At 42.8% G+C, this 21,425-nt stretch overlaps 1 protein-coding gene across 1 annotated transcript in view; it reads left to right on the forward strand.

Annotated features, from left to right (window-relative positions):
• Positions 1-4,983: 4,983 nt before the first annotated feature.
• Positions 4,984-21,425, forward strand: part of LOC114661052 (lipid droplet assembly factor 1-like) — a 60,804-nt gene continuing 44,362 nt past the window's right edge. The window contains exon 1 of the mRNA XM_028814158.2: positions 4,984-5,239. Within this exon, the coding sequence (XP_028669991.1) occupies positions 5,222-5,239 (18 nt within the window). The 5' untranslated portion in view covers positions 4,984-5,221. The remainder of the gene's footprint in view (positions 5,240-21,425) is intronic.

The raw sequence follows: 21,425 nt of genomic DNA on the forward strand, positions 1-21,425 counted from the left end.
ATTCCATTAAGTAGTTCTCTCGTGAAAAGGAGACAGACCGACATTGGATTTTATATATTATGTATTAGTAAACCTTCAAAATAATGTGCAGTTAAAGTCTCAACAACATTTCTGGAGCTTAGTAGAGCCTGATAACTGTAAGAATCTTCACCAAGGGGCTCTGAAAATGTCTGCTTTGTTTGGGTCTCCATATCTCTGTGAGTCTGACATGAATGTCATGAAATCAAAGTTCAGAACAAGACGGACAGACGAACATTTAAATGACTCCAGAACAGTGAACCTGAGGGGCTCCACTCCACCAGACACCTCAGTGCCAGTCACCTGACTGACTAAAACACACATCACACATGCGACTGGACATGTGAATAAAGTGACACAGTGACCTGTGACAAAATGACAAATGAAGAAGTCAGATCTGTGGATTTGGAATTGCACTGTTTTGTTTCGACGGCATTCAGGTTTTAATTCAATAGTGTGAGATACACTAGATGCACTTGCAGGTGAACTAAATATTTTCTGTGATGTTTTAATGCAAAATGTAAGTTGTGGACGCCAACATTTTTAAATGTTAAGGCAAAACAAGCTTATTTAGTTTGTTTGGGTTGAAATAAGCTATGAGAATAAACGTTAGAAAACATGAGGAGCTCTCGGCCATTTTCATTTTGTAAAAGGAGCTCTCGGGGGAAAAAAGGTTGGAGACCCCTGCTATAGAGTATGATATTTAGAGCTTACACCACGCAGGGAGTTAATCGCAGCTGTGTTTTTACTGTGCTTTGGTGTCAAATCTTGAGAAGTTACGACAGGTAGCTAAAACACAGTCTGCACATCACTTTTGAACTTTAATATCTTTTATGAATTATTACATGAGTCATCATATAACTGGTTTGGCCGCATTTCCTTACTTGATCAAGGGTGTCATCATTTCCCACTTTCTCCGAAATGTTGCATATGGATGGATGAAAGTTGCTCCAAATATACGTGAGTTCTCCTGTAAAGTTTTTTTTTTTACAAAACCAACTTTTGCCTGGAAAGTTTCAGACACACATTTCATGCCCTATTTTATGTGTGTAGACAAGTATTTTATAAATCTAACCCCAGGTGCCCCCCCCCCCCACCTCCTCTCCCCTCACTCAACTCTCCAATCTTAAGTCAGTATATTGCAGCTCTTGAATTTCCAAGGGGGGCTGCCTCACTGGGGGCGGCACGGTGGTGCAGTGGGTAGCGCTGCTGCCTCACAGTTAGGAGACCCCGGTTCGTTTTGCATGTTCGCTCAAGTTTGCATGTTCTCCCCGTGTCTGTGTGGGTTTCCTCCCACAGTCCAAAGACATGCAGGCTGGCGCCCTGCCCAGGGTTTGTGTCCTATCTTGTGCCTTGTGTTGGCTGGGATTGGCTCCAACAGACCCCCGTGACCCTGTAATTAGGATATAGCAGGTTGGATAATGGATGGATGGATATTTTTAACATTAATGGTCACAGATTGCCTCACTGTGGAACCCCACCTCCCCACCTATTAAGAAATCTAATTAAAACAGGGAATGCCAGCACTTATATATAAAGGAGAGAATTAAAACAAAACTGAGTGCCATTATGAATAATGCTGCACATCCTCCTTATACTTTCAGCCAATGAATTACTGAGCAAAAGTGTGTCAAGAAACGCTACTGGGGCTCCTTTGTACCAACAGCAATACGCATGTATAGTGACTCGCTGTGACAATGACTGCCAAGCAAGAATTCTCTCTTCCTTTTTAAATTTCTTAAATGACTTTTATTTAAGTAATTCTGGTGTGTGTTCATACTGTAGTGTGTGTGTATATCTATCTTTGAATTTAAAGAGCTTCTGTAAAAAGCCAGGTTTCCCTCTTGGGACAAATAAAATATTATCTATCTATCTATCATATAGTGCCTTTCACATCTATCTTTCTATCTATCTATCTATCAATCATATAGTGCCTTTCACATCTATCTATCTATCTATTTCCCTGAGGGCAAATAAAGTTCTGTCTGTCTACAGTGCATCCGGAAAGTATTCACAGCGCATCACTTTTTCCACATTTTCTTATGTTACAGCCTTATTCCAAAATGGATTAAATTAATTTTTTTCCTCAGAGTTCTGCACACAACACCCCATAATGACAACGTGAAAAAAGTTTACTTGAGGTTTTTGTAAATTTATTAAAAATAAAAAAACTGAGAAATCCCATGTCCATAAGTATTCACAGCCTTTGCTCAATACTTTGTCGATGCTCCTTTGGCAGCAATTCCAGCCTCAAGTCTTGTTGAATATGATGCCACAAGCTTGGCACACCTGTCCTTGGCCAGTTTCGCCCATTCCTCTTTGCAGCACCTCTCAAGCTCCATCAGGTTGGATGGGAAGCGTCGGTGCACAGCCATTTTAAGATCTCTCCAGAGATGTTCAATCGGATTCAAGTCTGGGCTCTGGCTGGGCCACTCAAGGACATTCACAGAGTTGTCCTGAAGCCACTCCTTTGATATCTTGGCTGTGTGCTTAGGGTCGTTGTCCTGCTGAAAGATGAACCGTCGCCCCAATCTGAGGTCAAGAGCGCTCTGGAGCAGGTTTTCATCCAGGATGTCTCTGTACATTGCTGTAGTCATCTTTCCCTTTATCCTGACTAGTCTCCCAGTCCCTGCTGCTCAAAAAACATCCCCACAGCATGATGCTGCCACCACCATGCTTCACTGTAGGGATGGTATTGGCCTGGTGATGAGCGGTGCCTGGTTTCCTCCAAACGTGACGCCTGGTATTCACACCAAAGAGTTCAATCTTTGTCTCATCAGACCAGAGAATTTTCTTTCTCATGGTCTGAGAGTCCTTCAGGTGCCTTCTGGCAAACTCCAGGCGGGCTGCCATGTGCCTTTTACTAAGGAGTGGCTTCCGTCTGGCCACTCTACCATACAGGCCTGATTGGTGGATTGCTGCAGAGATGGTTGTCCTTCTGGAAGATTCTCCTCTCTCCACAGAGGACCTCTGGAGCTCTGACAGAGTGACCATCGGGTTCTTGGTCACCTCCCTGACTAAGGACCTTCTCCCCTGATCGCTCAGTTTAGATGGCCGGCCAGCTCTAGGAAGAGTCCTGGTGGTTTCAAACTTCTTCCACTTACGGATGATGGAGGCCACTGTGCTCATTAAGACCTTCAAAGCAGCAGACATTTTTCTGTAGCCTTCCCCAGATTTGTGCCTCGAGACAATCCTGTCTCAGAGGTCTACAGACAATTCCTTTGACTTCATGCTTGGTTTGTGCTCTGACATGAACTGTCAACTATGGGACCTTATATAGACAGGTGTGTGCCTTTCCAAATCATGTCCAGTCAACTGAATTTACCACAGGTGGACTCCAGTGAAGCTGCAGAAACATCTCAAGGATGATCAGGGGAAACAGGATGCACCTGAGCTCAATTTTGAGCTTCATGGCAAAGGCTGTGAATACTTATGTACATATGCTTTCTCAATTTTTTTATTTTTAATAAATTTCCAAAAATCTCAAGTAAACTTTTTTCACGTTGTCATTATGGGGTGTTGTGTGTAGAATTCTGAGGAAAAAAATGAATTTAATCCATTTTGGAATAAGGCTGTGACATAACAAAATGTGGAAAAAGTGATGAAGCGCTGTGAATACTTTCTGGATGCACTTTATGTGATAGAAAGAATTTGTAAAAAAGGATTAGAAAACCTGATGTATCTTTTTTTTTTTTGTCTTTAAAAGTTTTATTTTTGCCGTATTTGGGGAACTGAAAATCCACATCAGTCTGTTGAACACGAAAGAGATTCTCCCAAAGTTAATGTGTGGTGTGCTTTGGGAAAAAAAATCGAGTCATAGGGCCATTCTTCGTTGAAGGCCGTGTTGATAATGGTGATAGCTATTTAGAAATGCTACAAAATGACTTTATTCCTCAACTTGAACAATTAGAACTGATAGAGAATACCGTGTTTCGACAAGATGGTGCGCCTTGTCACTTTGCTTTGCATGTTAAGACAGTATCTATATGAGAAATTCCCTAACAGATTTATTGGAAGAGGTGGACCATTTTCTTGGCCTCCACGTTTGCCAGATTTGACTCCACTGGATTTCTTTTTATGGGGACATGTGAAAACTAATGTTTATTCAACCAAACCTCGATCTTTAGAAGACTTGCAAGCTAGGATAACTGATGTGATTGCTGGAATTACTGAAAATCAGCTTGAAAATGCTTTCCCCAGAACTACAGAATTGTATTACCCTTTGTATTAGTAACAATGGTGGACATGTTGAAAATTAACAAGAACAATAAAAAATGTGTTTCTTCTTTCTAATCCTTTTTACAGATTCTTTCTATCACATATACTTACAAAGTTACAGCTATTTTAAATTGCACACGGACTTTATGGACACCCTGTATGTAAATGTACCTTTCATGCCTTTCCCATCAGAGTCTTCACTTCTTGCCCTGCACGCCACAGGCACCTCGACTGATTTTCTCATTTCAGCTTCTTTCTCATCGCTGGTTTTCTCTGATGCTCTTTGGGTCGTAGGTTGAAAGCACAACTTAGAGTTACTAAAAGTTAAGGTGACTAGAATTTTTATGGGCCAATCCGGGGACATGGGGGGGGGGGGGGGGGGGGGGGGGGGGGGGCTACAGGAGCGAAAGCTTATCACGTCATTTCTCACCAAAGTTGCAGGATGCGGTAAAGCATAACCTCCGTCAAAACACCACGCACGTGCGCCGAGTTCAAATTATCGTGGAGATGAGATCCATTCAAAAAAGTGAACCAGCTGAAACCGGGGACACGTATCTGAGTGGGTACAGTTGTCCGAAAAAGGGGACTGTTTCCGGAAAACGGGGACGGATGATCACCTTATAAAAGTTTGCTTTTCTTTCTGTCTCTGCTGCGCATCACAGGGTCGCATCGTATATGCCGACTGTGTCAACATGTCACACCCCGAGCAACAGGAACACGCCGGAGTCTTAAAAGGAATTGTGTCCGCCTTCAAAACAGTCCAGACAGCCCCGTACGCGTCAACTTCGCCACTCCTCCAACTCTTTTAACAAAAGGAGACGCGCAGAAACCTCGTCAAACTCCGAAGCTGAGAACGCGGAAACTGCAGCGGGACCAACAACCGGGACGTGAACGCGGGCGACAGCGACTGAGGAAGTAAGCGAGAGAGAGAGAGAGCGGCGGCACGTTAAGCGCGCGACCGTAGGAGCCGAGAGTGCGCGTGTCGATGCGCGCGCCTGCCGAGGTAAGAAGCCACTGCTGATCGTCGGGAGGGAGGTGATGGATGTTGCACTCTTTCACGGAGTGACAAGCATCAATGGCGAAAAAAAATGGGGTGCCATCTTTAGGCCTCTTTAATCGAGCATGGGCATCGTGTGCCTGCCGCGGTGCCCATAGACTGAAGGCCGAGCGCAGGAGGCGGAGAGACGGAGTGCATCTTCGCTTTCCCGCAGGCCGCACTTCACGACTTTCAGTTCGGCTGGGCGCTCCACCGACGGACGGCGTTCACGAACGTCACGGTCGCATTTGAATGTTTTTTAAAAGAAATGCGCATATTCATTTTTCAAGGTGACGGTTAGGTGGACTGGTAAATGGTAAATTCACCCTCGTGAACGTGAGTGTGTGTGTGTGTTTGTTCATCTTACAGTGGGCACCCTGATGCTTGCTGGAATAAGCTTCAGTTCCTGTAAAGATGGATGGATGTGCGTATGTAGGTAGATATAATCACGCTAATACTACTATAGCACAACAATGCAAACTCCTCCATTGTTTGTGGTCATGTGAAACACCACAAAAGAACAAATGTTCTGCCAAACAACACAACATCGTCATTTCACGGTTTCCCCGTCGCACCTGTTGCCTTTGTGGGCGCCCCTCATGGGTTCCTGTTCCTGCACGTGAATCATCAGGGCACCTTGCCATCACATCCTGGCCCCGGGAATGCCAGCTGTCACAATGCTGTGAGGCTAGGGATATGCACTGGCAATCGGACGGTTGCTGGTTCGAATCCCGTAAATGCCAAAAGGGACTCAGCTCTGTTGGGCCCTTGAGGAAGACCCTTAACCTGCAATTGCTGAGCGCCTTGAGTAGTGAGAAAAGTGCTATATAAATGCAAATAATCATTATTATTAATGCTCCCGTTTAAATAACCCGGGTCATGAAAGCTGTGAGCTGTCAACCATGTGGTAACACTGCAGTGGCTTGGGCCCACATGATTAATAAGCACATCAATCTACAGCAGGGGTCTCCGACTCCACTCCTGGAGAGCTACTGTGGCTGCAAGTTTTCATTCTAACTCTTTTCTTACTTAGTGAACAGTTTTTGCTTCTAATTAACTATTTCCCTTTATTTGAATTTACGTTTTTTGAGACTCTTGACTGCTCAATTGATTCTTTTTTCCTTAAATGGCACCTAAACATAAATTTGATGTGATGTGAGTCAACCGATGACCAACTAAATTGGGGCCTCAGTTTCTTAATTTGAAGCCAATTCTCGTTGCTAATTAAACCCGTTATTTAATTCCATGGCGCTAATTGTGCCACGGCAGACATTTCCAAAACTGTTGATTTTCTTTTTTAAGAGAGCTGTCAAAATGTTTTGTGGACCTGAGCAGATCAAAATTACTGAGGAGGCCTTCACCTTTCTTTATTTTCAGTTATTGTGTGATGGACGCAGGTTGTTGTTTATGTGTTGGTACATTTTGTGTCTTAATATTGTTTGTTTGCTAATTAAGGAAAAAAGAAATAATTCAGGGGCCTGAGTTTTAAGATGTGCATCAATTAAAATTAAGGCAAAGAGTTAATTAGCAGCAAAAATCTGGTCACTAATTAAGAAAAGGGTTAGAATGAAAAGCTGCAGCCACAGTAGTTCTCCAGGACTGGGGTTGGAGGCCCCTGGTCTACAGTAATGGCCAAAAGTTTTGAAAATGATACAAAGTCTGCTGCTTCAGTATTTTAAGATCTTTTTGTCAGATTTCTCTATGGTATACTTAAGTATAATTACAAGCATTTCATAAGTTTCAAAGGCTTTTATTGACAGTTACATTAAGTTTATGCAAAGAGTTAATATTTTCAGTGTTGGTCCTTCTTTCTTTTTGAAGATCTCTGCAATTCGCCCTGGCAGGCTGTCTGTCCGTCCATCAACTTCTAGGCCAAATCCTGACTGATGGCATCCCATTCTTGCACAATCAATGCTTGGAGTTTGTCAGAATTGGTGGGTTTTTTGGTTGTCCACCCACCTCTTGAGGATTGGCCACAAGTTCTCAATGGGATTAAGATGCACTCACACCTACCTGCTGCCATTTCTGAGCAAGCTCTGCACTGGTGGTGCCCCGATCCCGAACCATGAATAAGGAATGGGACCAAAACATTCTCTGAGAGCAACTTGGCCCAACCATCCAAGAACAGGTTGGTGACCAACAATGAACAATCCAGCATGATGGAGCACTGGGCCAAAAGGGAAAAGTGAGAACTAAGTGGCTCGGGGAACAAAACATCAAAATTTGGGGTACATGGCCAGGCAACTCCCCATTGAGAACTTGCGGTCAATCCTCAAGAGGCGGGTGGACAAACAAAAACCCACCAATTCTGACAAACTCCAAACATTTATTATGCAAGGATGGGCTGCAAACAGTCAGTATTTGGCCCAGAAGTTGATGGACAGCATGCCAGGGCGATTTGCAGAGGGCCAACATAAGCTTAATATAATTGTCAATAAAAGCATTTGAAACTTCTGAAATGCTTGTAATTCTACTTCAGTACACCATAGAAACATCTGACAAAAATATCTAAAAACACTGAAGCAGCAAACTTTGTGAAAACCAACACTTGTGTCATTATCATTACTTTTGGTACGACTGTACTGACTTCTACAATAATAATAATTATACACCGCTGTAGTAATGAAAAACATGAAGGTTGTACAGTAGGTTCAATAGAGCTAATGAAATTTGGACAGCTGTATTGAGTCCAAGTGTTCGTAAGTCAGGTCAATTTTATTAAAAATAATAAGTGTCATCTTCGGGTGCTGCCTAGTTTGCCTAAATGGTAGAACTGGCCTGAACCGGCCCTGGTCCTATTTAATGGTAAGAACAGCCAGTTAAGAGAGTCATGGTAGAGTTCAGCCAGTTCTAATTCTTCTCATTGCAGAAAAGCTTCTTTCAAGATGTTGCAGTCCCAATTAGGAGAGTTTATAGTATAAGGCGTGGATATGTTTCACTGTTAAATTCACAGTAGTATGTCTTTAGAGTGACCTCGGATGTTGAACAGACAAAAAGCTCCATTTTAGCAACAGGGAGGTGTGGGTTAATTTTGAATTGGCCTACGTAATTTTCCAACAGCGGACCGATGACATTCCTATTCCATACTTAATATGGAATCACAAGCCCCTGCAGTTTTCATGGACTCAGAAGGAGCACTCATGTGTGTAGGTCTGCGTTTAAAAAAGTGTCGAATATCCATCTTTTATGGTTCCCTTACTAGGCGACTTTGAATGCTAATGATTGCAATGTAACTACGTGGCTACATTGAAAGGTAATGGTGGATTAGGTTGTTAAGCGTGTGATGTAGTTTATTGAATGTTTAGATGCTGAATTACTAGTAGGAGACTAGAGAAGGATATTGAATACAGTTTTGGAAGTGGCTGCAAGGACTGCTGACCATTCAAGTTATTCTGATACAACACTAAACAGCCATATTGTATGATATGACTAGCTGTCCTCTGCAGCTCCGGCTGTGTAGTAGTGAAACAGGACAAACATTAAAAATCAATTTAAAAAAAAGTAATAATTTGTATTGAGAAGAATTTATATTGATAGCTTTCGTATTCGTATTGGAATTTTTCACGTAAGCTGTCACTTAAGTCTTCAATCTGCCTCAAGAATGATTTAAGTTATGAAGAGGTAGGGGAAGTGAGGGCGAAGGTGGTAGGGATGAGAACGATGCCCATATGCATGCGCCGCACGACTGCCCTGCTGCTGAAAGTTGATTCTACAATAAAATTAAATAAAAAGAGGAATAACCTTGGAGGTCAATCATCACCCCAAAAACGGATAGTAGACGTCACGTAGTATATGTGTACCAAATTTCAGGTCAATAGGTCAAACGGTTTGCGAGTGACTGGTGATTTAAAATCCTGGACAGACAAACGAACAGCCACAATAGCGTATTATATAAGACCAGTAACGGCGCACTGCACGATACACTTGACTTGAGCATTCATAATATTCATCCTCTTTCTCAGTACGTTTAGCATTCGTTTGCTCAGAGTTTGATGTGCTTGCTGCTTCCTGAGCAGCTCTTTTTTACTCCACCCTAGCACTTCTTCTCTTCTTTCGTCGGCATCTTTTCGCGTTAAAACTGATTAAGTTAGTTTTTGTGTTGCAATTACTTAGTACGTTTTCTTTAATTTTTGACTTAATCTGGCACTTAAGTCTTCAATCTGCCTCAAGAATGATTGGCGAAGGAGGTAGGGAATGAGAACAGCGCCTGTACACATGCGCCGTATGGCCGCCCTGCTGCACGCTGCCGAGAGTTGATTCTACAATAAAATAAAATAAAAAGAGTAATAAAATCATCACTGCGAAAGCGGATAGTAGACGTCACGTAGTGTATTTGTACCAAATTTCAAGTCAATAGGTGAAACGGTTTTCGAGGTACAGGTGATTTAAAATCCTGGACAGACAAATGAACAGCCACTGTAGCGTATTAGAGAAGAAGATGATATATATTGTGGACACCAGGGGTCGCTGTTGACCCGTGAAACCCAACAGACAGACGTCCAGGACACACGTGTAAAAGCACCAAGAAGAATTTTTAATTATTCAAATAAAGTGCACAAAGCACCACAATCGCCACAATTCTCCAATAATCAATAATAATACAATAATAATCCTCCACTCCCAGCAGCTTCGTCACCCAGCCTCCCAACTCCAGCTCAGCTTGCTGGGTCTCCAACAGTCCTTTATATATTCCATGACTCGGAAATGTTTCTCCTCTTCTTCCAGGTCAAACGCCACATCATCCTCCTCAAGCATCCCGGAAGTACTATGGGCTTCTGTTCTCATGACTCTGAAGTACTTCTGGGTTGTAAGAAAAGTAGGAGTCCCCAGGTCCTTTATTAGCTCCCCCTGGCGGCACCCAACAGGGCTGAGAAAATGGACTCCACGTCCCATGATGCCCTGCGGGAATCCGGGGTACATTTACCGTCCTGGGAGAGGCAGTGTCCTGGAAAGGCTGCCCTTCTCTATTCTTCCCAACCTGGGACGTCCCGGCTGGATTGAGCTGCCGGCCATCTCTCACAATAAGGAGAGAAAGATATGTTATAAGACGACATTATAAAACAAATTTATCATTATCACAATATTGCATATGTATAACCATGTCTTATTGAGATTTTGTTGCATTTAGGGGCACTGCCAAAAAACTCTGTCTATGGCTTCTACCATGAATCTGCTCTGGACTGGATGCCAGTCCATTGTATCCACCCACACCCTGGCCAATCCATATTACTAACCGAAGGTTGTAAACCGGATGGGCGCAGGGCTCACCGGATGTACGGAAACCCCAAAGGTCCATGCTGTGACAACGCGCTTGTGAAAGGAGTCGCGGCTCAAACAAGTAGATTCGTTTTGTGGAGACATGAGTCTGTTGCCTTCGCTGACACCGACTGCTTGAACAGGTTGTGTTGTTTGGGGGCCACCTACTGACTCTGGGAGGCTGCTGCGTCTGACTGTGGGGCGAGTGCCACAACTGAATATGCGCCTCGGTGGGAAGCCGCTGCATGAAGACATATTATGGAGGGTATATGCGGTGGTGTGGGCGGTCGCGGCCGTACAACCTGGCGTGCACGCTTTACCTCAGGTGTAGTTCACAGGGACTGATTGCCATTCTAGGATTTCCGATTCGCTAGCGAATTGCGGGGTTTACTTGTATGCTGCTGTTCTGCCTTTTTTTTTTGCTGCCTTACCACATTTTACTGCCATGGGTGTCAAAAGCAAGGGAAGCTAAATGTAGCTGACAGATCACGCTTCCTTATCACATCTTACTGCCTACACAGACATCCATTCATCCATCCATTTTACGGGGAAGCTGGAGCCCATGCCAGCAAAAAAAAAAGGTGCAAGGCAGGAAAAATCCCTGAAGGCCTGCACAAGGCACTAGTCTGGCACCAGGGGAAAACACACACAATGCCAATTCATGTAACCTGCATTGGACTGTGGGGATACAGAAACGGGGATAACATGCAAACTACACACGGGGAGGACCCAAGACGTAAACCTCGGCCTCCTTGTTAGTAGGCAGCAGCACAACCACAGCGCTAGTGTGCCACCCCCTTCACAGACAGAAAAGGAAAAATGTGTAGAGACAGAATTAAAAATATAAAAATAAGAAGAAAATGGTTGGAAATGTATGTTTTGAAGAAAAAAAATTACTGGTAAAAGCCATTTTAAAAATGGAATGTGTAAACAATGATTTCAGACTTTCTCTCTTTAAGTATGACAGTGGGCGGCACAGTGGCGCGGTGGGTAGCGCTGCTGCCTCGCAGTTGGGAGATCTGGGGACCTGGGTTCGCTTCCCGGGTCCTCCCTGCGTGGAGTTTGCATGTTCTCCCCGTGCCTTCGTGGGTTTCCTCCGGGCGCTCCGGTTTCCTCCCACAGTCCAGAGACATGCAGGTTAGGTGGATTGACGATTCTAAATTGGCCCTAGTGTGTGCTTGGTGTGTGGGTGGGTTTGTGTGTGTCCTGCGGTGGGTTGGCACACTGCCCGGGATTGGTTCCTGCCTTGTGCCCTGTGTTGGCTGGGATTGGCTCCAGCAGACCCCCGTGACCCTGTATTCGGATTCAGCGGGTTGGAAAATGGATGGATGGATGACAGTGTTGACAGGTTATACGTGTCACATTTTTCTAGTCAGGAGTCCAGTCCGAGATTAGTTCAGTTAGTTCACAGGACCCATTAAGAGTCCTCTGAAATAACCGGTGTTTATATTAAAAAATACATGAAAATCAAGTAAGTAATTTTTGTAAAAGTCAGAAGGAATTTTAATAACACTAATGGAGCAAGCCTGGCTGACGAGATGCAAATTAGAATAAAATGACAAACTGTGCAAGACTTTTAGGCAATAAACCAGACGCTATCCATAAAGAACACATTAGTCACATATTGCGGTGATTTTTTTTTTTTTTGTAATTTAACTTGAGAAATGGAAGCTCTCGTGGAAAAGGAAATGGCAAATGTTGCAAATTGACTTTTCGCTAATCCCACATTTCTGTTTGTATGGAGTTTTAAAACCTTCAAAGGTGAGGGTGCAGAGGCCGAAGTTAGTTTTGTTAATCTTGACTTGATTGTATGGGAAAAAATCAATTAAAAAAAAAAAAAAAAAATTATAATGGAAAGGGCAGCAAATATGAAAATCACAATTATAAAATGTTGCCAATCAGCAGAGTTTGATTGCATCTCTTCATATTTTTCTACCAGAAGGTGCATAACTTACTTACTTAGACTTAGTTCCTCCCGTGCATTTCCGCACATCGGGCGACAAGCGTCCGCCAACGAGGTCGATCCTCAACGATAGCATTCATATTTTGCCAACTGATGTCGATGTTCTTGAGGTCTTCATGCAGGGTTCTTCTCCAGGTGATCTTTGGTCGTCCAGCATTCTTTTTTACCCCCGGGGGAACCCAGCACATCACGATCTTCGAGTGCCGATTTTCTGGTAGGCGGAGAACTTGCCCTGCAAGGCACATTCGGCGCTTGGTGACAATCGCTTCCAGTCGGCGAGTGTTTGCTCTTCTTAGAACTTCATCGTTTGTGATGCGGGCGCGATAGGAAATTTGAAGAATTTTTCTTAGGCAGCATTGTTGGAATGTGTTCAGCTTTCCGGCGACCTGCTTCGTATATTTCCATGTCTCGCTAGCATAGATGGCCGTCAGAATAACAATGGTGTTGAGGAGGCGTATCTTGATGGGCGTGCTGACCGATGTTGATGCCCAAATTTGGTGGAGGCATTGAAAGACTGCTGAGGCCTTGCCAATTCTGTAGCTGACGTCCACGTCCGTGCCGCCGTCCTTGGCCACGACGATCCCGAGGTATGAAAACTGGTTGACCTCATCTGCCAGCTTATTCTCAATCTTGATTCCTGTGCTTGTCCTTCGGTTGATGGTCATAATCTTCAACTTTTCAGTGCTGATGCAAAGAACCACCTTCGAAGCCTCTTCACTCAGTGAGATGGTCATTCGTTGAAAGGAGGGTTTGGTCGAGGCTAGTAGCACTACATCGTCCGCGAAATCCAGGTTGGTGAGGCGAGCTTGGTCTTTCCAGCCGATACCAAAACCCGCGTTGTCCATCGTGCGTTTGGTGACAAAGTCGATTGCAAGGAAGAAGAGAAAAGGTGATAGGACGCAACCTTGGTGGATGCCCGTCTCGATATCAAAGAAATCCATGTGGCCCTCTTCGGTCTTCACACAACAGCTTGAGCCTTGATACAGATTCTTGAAGAAGGAGATAAAGCGCTGGGGTATGCCATAGAGTGCGGCTATGCACCACAATGATTTACGGTGGATACTGTCAAAGGCTTTTTTGAAGTCGATGAAATTTATCAGGAGCGGTTTTTGGAATTTGGCGCATTGCTTGATAATGTTCCTGAGCGAAAATATCTGCTCACTTTACGATCGTCCTTGCCTGAACCCCGCTTGTTCTTCTCACAGCATTTGGTCTATAGCGCGACGGAGTCGATTTAGCAGAATGATGCCAAGCACTTTTCCAGGCACCGATAGTAACGTGATTCCTCTCCAGTTGTTACAGTCAGAGAGGGCCCCTTTTTTTGGCAGCTTGACAATGGCGCCTCGTTTCCAGTCCACTGGGACCCATTCCTCCCGCCAGACGCTATCTAGCAGTCGGGTCAATCGTCGGATCGTCTGGTCTCCACCATGCTTCAGCATTTCTGCTGAGATCCTATCTAACCCCGGGGTCTTATTGTTCTTAAGACTTCGAATCACCTTCTTGACTTCCTCCGTTGTGATTCCGCCCACACTCACCTCCAGAGGCTCGGAAGGAACGATTGTATCGAAATCGTGGGTTGAGTCCGGAGCTGGCTGGTTGAGGGTCTCGCGGAAATGCTCTATCCAACGGTCGTTCTGATCTTCTTTGCTGAGGAGGATATCCCTGTTCTTGCTCTTTATAGGCACGTTGGCGGTGCATAAACAATGACATTGGAAAATACTAGAAATATAAGGCCAAATTGGTATGGAATGGCCCATTCAGCATTTCCTTGTAAATTACATCCATCCATCCATCCATTATCCAACCCGCTATATCCTAACTACAGGGTCACGGGGGTCTGCTGGGTGCAAGGCAGGAACCAATCCCAGGCAGGGCGCCAGCCTACAGCAGGGTGCACATGCACACACACACACACACACCCCCATACACCAAACACACACTAAGGACAATTTAGAATCGCCAATGCACCTGACCTGTATGTCTTTGGACTGTGGGAGGAAACCCACGCAGACACAGGGAGAACATGCATACTCCATGCTGGGAGGACCTGGGGAGCCGGCCTATCCAGAGTGTTACCTCCGCGGAGCGCTAGATGGCAGCCCCCCCCCCTGGGTTGCAGCAGTGCTTAGGACTCCCGCAGGGCTTCATGGGAGTTGGAGTTTGGTGCAGACCTGTTGGGATCTGTGGGCGCCGCCAGGGGGTGCTGTAGCTGCTGTCTGAGCCCTACAGAGCAGCTCTTGTGCCACACCCAGAAGTGCTTCCAGAAATGGGTCATCAAGCAACTGGAGCACTTCTGGGTGTGTTTATAAAAGGAGCCAGCAGCCACTACTGGTCGGGAGGAGGAGGAGGACGACGACGAAGCTTGCCGGAGGGAGAGTGGAGGAGAATGAAAGAGAAAGGAAGGAAAAGTATTGTGCACTGTGAGTGTGTGATGTGCTTGGGGACTGTGTTGTGTACTTGTGGGAATGGGGAGGGAAGAAAATAAAATAAAAAAAGCTTGCGCATTTATAAGTGTGCCTCCTGTGTCTGTCTGTGTCGGGTTGAGCGCTGGTATAGCGCCATCTACTGTCACAACACATTGGGTCAAATGAAGTAAACAAGTTGCACAAACAGACTGGTGCAGGGGAGGCCTAATTCCTGCCTGCGTTGACCTTGACAGATCTGCTGTGCTATGTCTTTGTGTTTTTGTTAATTTCTTTCTCTTTATCATCCAGCATATGCTTTGGTATGGAAAATGAGCTGTCGGCTGCCTTCACTTATATTTATACTTATAGCTGTGTGCATAAAGAATATTATAGAAGTTAATGTAGATTTTATTGCACAGTACAGTAAGTTGTAGTGTATTGTAAAATCCTCTGCAGTATCTCCTTCAATATTTCCATCCTGCACAGTCAGGTCTTCTTCTTCCTTCATTCATGAACAACAGCATCTGCAGCACTACTGTAGATTCAATTAAAATTACAGCAAATTAACATCACATTCATACAAGCGAGTTTAACAGACTCGACCCACTCCTCTTTTCTGAGGGTTTATTTACAATCTGTTTCGTCATACCTTTTCAATTTTCTGATTAGCAATTCATTTTTTTAATTTCAATTCTTGTTTTATTTTCAAAAAGCAGAACATTACAACATCATGGTACTCAGACAAATCCACTTCCGGTCAAATGTTTTAGAACACCTTAGTTTTCCCATTTTTTCTTGTATTGAGAAGTCAAGCAAAATGACCTCTTTCATAGGCTAACTAAAAAGATTACAATATGCAGGCCCCTTCTTTAGGCAGGGTGTTTACAGGGGCCTGAGTTTCCTTGAAAGCTTGCATATTTTAATCTTTTTAGTTAGCCAATAAAAGGGGTCATTTTGCTTGACGTCTCACTATATTCATAATGGCTGATACGGTACAACACCCTAGCACTCCAGTTTTTCTTCCAGTTTAATCAGTTGAAATGTAGTGAATGACCTAAAATGGTGAAAAGCTAAGCGATAAACTGCCTCAGGTAAAGTTTAGGTTAGCAGAAACTGCAAAAAAAAATATCAGAGGTATTCGTAGTCTGATGTCGCATTTACAACTTCTAGGTTGTAAGAGAGCCATGCAAGCAAGGATCTAATTATACTGTGTAAACATGACAAGAAATGTGAACTTAGTAATACTTCATTTTAATGCTAATTCATCCAAACTAAAATGAAAACTCATTTAATTAAAGATTAAGCGAGTTTAAAAATGAATGAATAGAAGGAATTCTGAGTTGAAAAGCCAATCATTTGCCACATACCCTTCATCTCGCTAAAGCTTTTCTCCCTTTATAAATATGATTGAGTGTCTTCAGTATACGACTGAAAATGTGCCCAAACAATTCTGTCTAATGGTAACATCCGTCAACCCACCCATTTCTGTTGGGCCCACTTTTTCCAATGGAGGGCGGTGGAAAGCTTTCACCCATAATCACAACATACAAAGAGAAAATAGAAACGTTTTCCACATTAAACCCTAGGTGACACCAAATTTAACCGACGATAAGAATGAATAAGTACTATCATCAGAAATTGGGAGTGCTCTCCCCTCGACTTTTTCATATACTCGGATATGGGGATGGATATTTGAGGAGTAAACCACAAGACAATGATTCTGTTTTTATATTAAGTACAATTAAAGAACCATCAACAACAAATCAAATCAAATTAATAATATATTGAGCAATTATTATAAAAGTAAAGTTGAACAAATTGGACTCTGCATGAATAAAAAAGTACCAATTCCGGTTAGCGGAAATAGCTCAAGAGTTAGACATTTTGTACCTAATACTTGTATGCAAAAGTTTAGTTGACCTAAGTGAAAGCGTACTGAAGTTATCGTGTTTATACACACACAATTCCAAAAATTGTATTTTCGAACTCGGGGAGGTCTTAAGCGTCGAGATTCATCAAAATCTTGAAATCAAATTTTTGAACGATTACAATACATTCGCTATATTTCGTATACGAGAAAGTAAAACACTTAATAATTTGGTAAGTGGGCAGTAAATCTCCCAAAAAATAGTGCCTGGCAGTCCAAGTAAATTCTCAAGCGGGTGGGCTGTGGCCAGTAGGATTAAAAACTGTGATTAAACCTAAAAGCATAATGATTATAATTTTTCTTACATTGGATGATATATAAATGTAATTTTTGGTACACAAGTTAAGGCTCTTACTGTGCAGCGACTGGAGTGAAAGGCAGGCTGACATTTCTCTTAAAAGCCTGTGCATAACATAAGATTGTCCTTATTTTTTAAAAGCTTGATAATGAAGTACTGAATGGGGTTTTTTTTTATTGAAGAAAATAACATTGCATACATTTCCTCTGGGTAGTGCGGTTTCCTCCCACAGTCCAAAGACATGCAGGTTAGGTGCATTGGCAATCCTAAATTGTCCCTGGTATGCGCTTGGTGTGTGTGTGTGTGTGCGCGCACACTGTTGTGTACTTGTGGGAATGGGGAGGGAAGAAAATAAAATAAAAAAAAGCTTGCGCTTTTATAAGTGTGCCTCCTGTGTCTGTCTGTGTCGGGTTGAGTGCTGGTATAGCGCCATCTACTGTCACAACACATTGGGTCAAATGAAGTAAACAAGTTGCACAAACAGACTGGTGCAGGGGAGGCCTAATTCCTGCCTGCGTTGACCTTGACAGATCTGCTGTGCTGTGCTGTGTGTTTGTGTTTTTGTTAAAATGCATACGCCCTGCGGTGGGCTGTTGCCCTGCCCGGGGTTTGTTTCTTGACTTGTGCCCTGTGTTGGCTGGGATTGGTTCCAGCAGACCCCCGTGACCCTGTAGTTAGGATATAGCGGGTTGGATAATGGAATGATGGAACATTGCATACAATCAAGTCAAACTTAGACAACAAATGACTTCATTGTCAAACTGGGAAAAAAAAGAAGAAAAATCAAAGTTAAAAAAATAAAGCAGGAACAAAATAAAGACAAAATGTAATAAAACCGAATTCAACCCCCCCCACCCAACTGCTCCATAATTCTTAACAAAAAATATTTTAGTTTTCTTGAATAAACCGTTAACAGTAGCTGCTGTTAAGAAACCAACAGCGGCTATTAATGAAAACTATTAATTATATTCACTATAGGCTGGGTGAATGTTTCCATTAAAGTAATGGGAGTTTAATCTAAGAGCCCAGTTCATAGTTTAATTTTAGAAATCAATTATAAAATGTCCCATGAGGTTATTAGGTTTCGGCAGTGGGGTTAAGTACTGTATGTGCCTAGTTTTGTGTATTTTCTAATATGGTATTTGGAAATTGTCTTTATTTCATATTATAAAGTAGGAGACTTTGCCCTCTGCCCGCTTCTCTCGCCAACCCCTGGCCAGTGCTATGCTCTAGCCTCTTTGCAGTTCTGCTGCTTGCGTATGGGGATGCAGATGTACAATTTAAACCGATTTCTATTTTCATGGGAGTTGTTAAATATGCATCAACACAATGCAAAATGTATTCTAACGGGAAACTGTTAATGTTTTAATACGAATGGCATATCAAGATCTCCTTTGTTGTCTAATGTTATCCCCTGAAGAAGTACTACATTACCTTTCTTGGATACATCCTTCTTTCAACAGTAATTCGTGAGTTGTAAGACCGGACTGTGTTGACAGTGAGAAAGCAGAAAAAACATTATTAACTGTAATGATTATAAGTATCCATCTATCCATCCATTATCCACCCTGCTATATCCTAACTGCAGGGTTGCGGGGGTCTGCTGGAGCCAATCCCAGCCAACACAGGGTGCAAGGCAGGAAGCAGACCCCAGGCAGGGAGACAACCCACCGCAGATGATTATAAGTATTTAACTCACAAAATACCAGTGACTGTATTTTGTATTAATCATGCTGCAGAGAGCTATTAGATTTTTATTTCTAAAAATATAAGACAAAAATGTAATTTATGAATTAATAAATAAGGATTATTAATCTAATCAAACAAATATAATCTAATGAAAATATTAAAGTTATAAGAATGTAATCTCTTTATTACTAATGCAATGAACTTTAAGAAAACTGCTTAAAATGAGTTTGTGTGTGTGTACTGAGAGGTCACAGTCTTTAGATAATGTATGCGCCTGGTACTGCTTTGTTTTTCTGTACTCCTAAATGTCATAAATTAAAGATGTAACCCTAATTTATGTATGACCTCAAAATGAACTGTTATGTTTTTTTCTGTTCTCTCTTTGGCTAATGAATAAGCTAGGTAATATAAAGAGGAATTTTTTCTTTTAAGCAAGACCATCTATTCTGACCAGCCAGTGGAACTGAGCTTGGGGGGGGCGAATGAGTGGGGTAGGGGGGCTCCAGTCTCTTCGTAGGCATGGGGGGGCAGTCTCTCTAACTCACCAAGAATAAAGAATAAAGAAATTGCTTTTAATTTTAAATTGTTTATCTCGTCATTTTCCGACTTCAGCGCTCACAACGGTTGCAGATATTCTTCGTGATATTGTAAGTTGATGTATTCATCTTCCGCACCATCACCACCAAGTGTTTCAGCAGAGTCTATTCATACACATTTAACCAATTTGCCGTGTAACCAATTGACAATTTTTGCGTTAATTCATTTGACTTCATCGTTTCTCGGTGCTAGAATTGCCGGTGTACTCATTTTTTATGTTGATAACCCTTCGTGATGAAATTCTTCAATAAGATTTGGACATAATACGTCTTCTTTAATTGGGATCTTAAAGTGAGGAAAACATTAAAATGTATAAGAGCTGAGCGCGCAGGAACTGTGTCTGACAAATGCATTCACACGAATGAGAGGAGAGAGAACCGTGGTCTTGTTTGAAAATGTTTGAGAGGAGGGCAGGACTTGAAAAAAAAATCTCTCTTCCAAAAAGTCTTGTCTCCAAAAGTCATCTCGTCGAAGGATTTTTTTATATAATAGAGAGGCATTTTTGTTTCTTTTCATATTGTTACAATTTATATGATACCACATTTGTGCTGAAAGGGTAAAGCAGCAAGTCACATTGTTACAAAATCATAATATTCTGAGGAAAACATAAATCTGAGATTTGCATCTTCTTCTTTTGGCTGCTCCTGTTAGGGGTTGCCACAGCGGCTCAACTTCTTCCATATCTTTCTGTCTTCGTCATCTTGTTCTGTCACACCCATCACCTGCATGTCCTCCCTCACCACATCCATAAACCTTCTCTTAGGCTTTCCTCTTCTCCTCTTCCCTGACAGCTCTATCCTTAGCATCCTTCTCCCAATATACTCATCATCTCTCCTTTGCAAATGTCCAAACCAACGCAATCTCGCCTCTCTGACTTTGTCTCCCAACCGTCCAACTTTAGCTGACCCTCCTAATGTCCTCATTTCTAATCCCATCCATCCTTTTAATGCATTGTGATGGACGGTGCACCTGGAGAGATCCCTACAGCACCCCCTGGTGGCAGCTACAGAACCCAACAAGGCTGTCCCCATGGGACTACAGTTCCCAGCATGCCTTGCAGGTGTCCATACAGGTGGTGTCGCCCAGGGATGATGCCACCTAGTGTGTTGGAGGAGCATGTTGCCCTGACGGGTTGTGTCCCCCTGCCCTTCCATCACACTGGTCTCTCAACCTCGCCGGGATGCCAGCCTATCCACTTTCACACTGGCATCTTCTACTTGTCTCCTCGCCAAGGTAGGACAGTCCTTGTCTTCCTTCTCATGTCTCAGAAGGGCTAACCTTCAATCCAGGTACGGAACCTTGCCCCCATCCTGGTTGGGACACCCACCCAATTGTTTGCCATCCATCACAGTATACAGAACACAGTTAATGTTTCATTTCATTTTCTACAGTTGCTAATTCTAAAATGCAGCATATTATATTGTCAAAGAAAAATAAGGTTTCAAAAACCTTAATTAGTGAAAAAGGAGATCCAAATATGAAAAAGTCGTTGACGTTTTCAGGACATCCAAAGAAAGATTGAAAGCTATTAAGAGACAAGGGCCTTGATTATTCATTTCTAACACGGGGCAAAAGGTTTAATAGATGCCTGTCTTCTCTTGTTGTCTGAAAGTAGAGGTGTGCAGTAATGTATAAATTACATTGACCTTCTCTCATTATTTGCAATGCTGTTTGCAATGAAAGGTGAAATAGCAATAGCTGTTTTTTGTACAGTGGAACATCGGTTCACGACCATAATTCGTTCCAAAACTGTGGTCGTAAACCGATTTGGTCGTGAACCGAAGCAATTTCCCCCATAGGACTGTATGTAAATACAATTAATCCGTTCCAGACGGTACGAACTGTATGTAAATACAATTAATCCGTTCCAGACGGTACGAACTGTATGTAAATATATTTTTTTTAAAGATTTTTAAGCACAAATATAGTTAATTACACCATAGAATGCGCATCGTAATAGTAAACTAAATGTAAAAACATTGAATAACACTGAGAAAACCTTGAACAACAGAGAAAAC

Source organism: Erpetoichthys calabaricus, chromosome 11 (assembly GCF_900747795.2).
Source record: "Erpetoichthys calabaricus chromosome 11, fErpCal1.3, whole genome shotgun sequence".
Taxonomy (NCBI): Eukaryota; Metazoa; Chordata; class Cladistia; order Polypteriformes; family Polypteridae; genus Erpetoichthys; species Erpetoichthys calabaricus.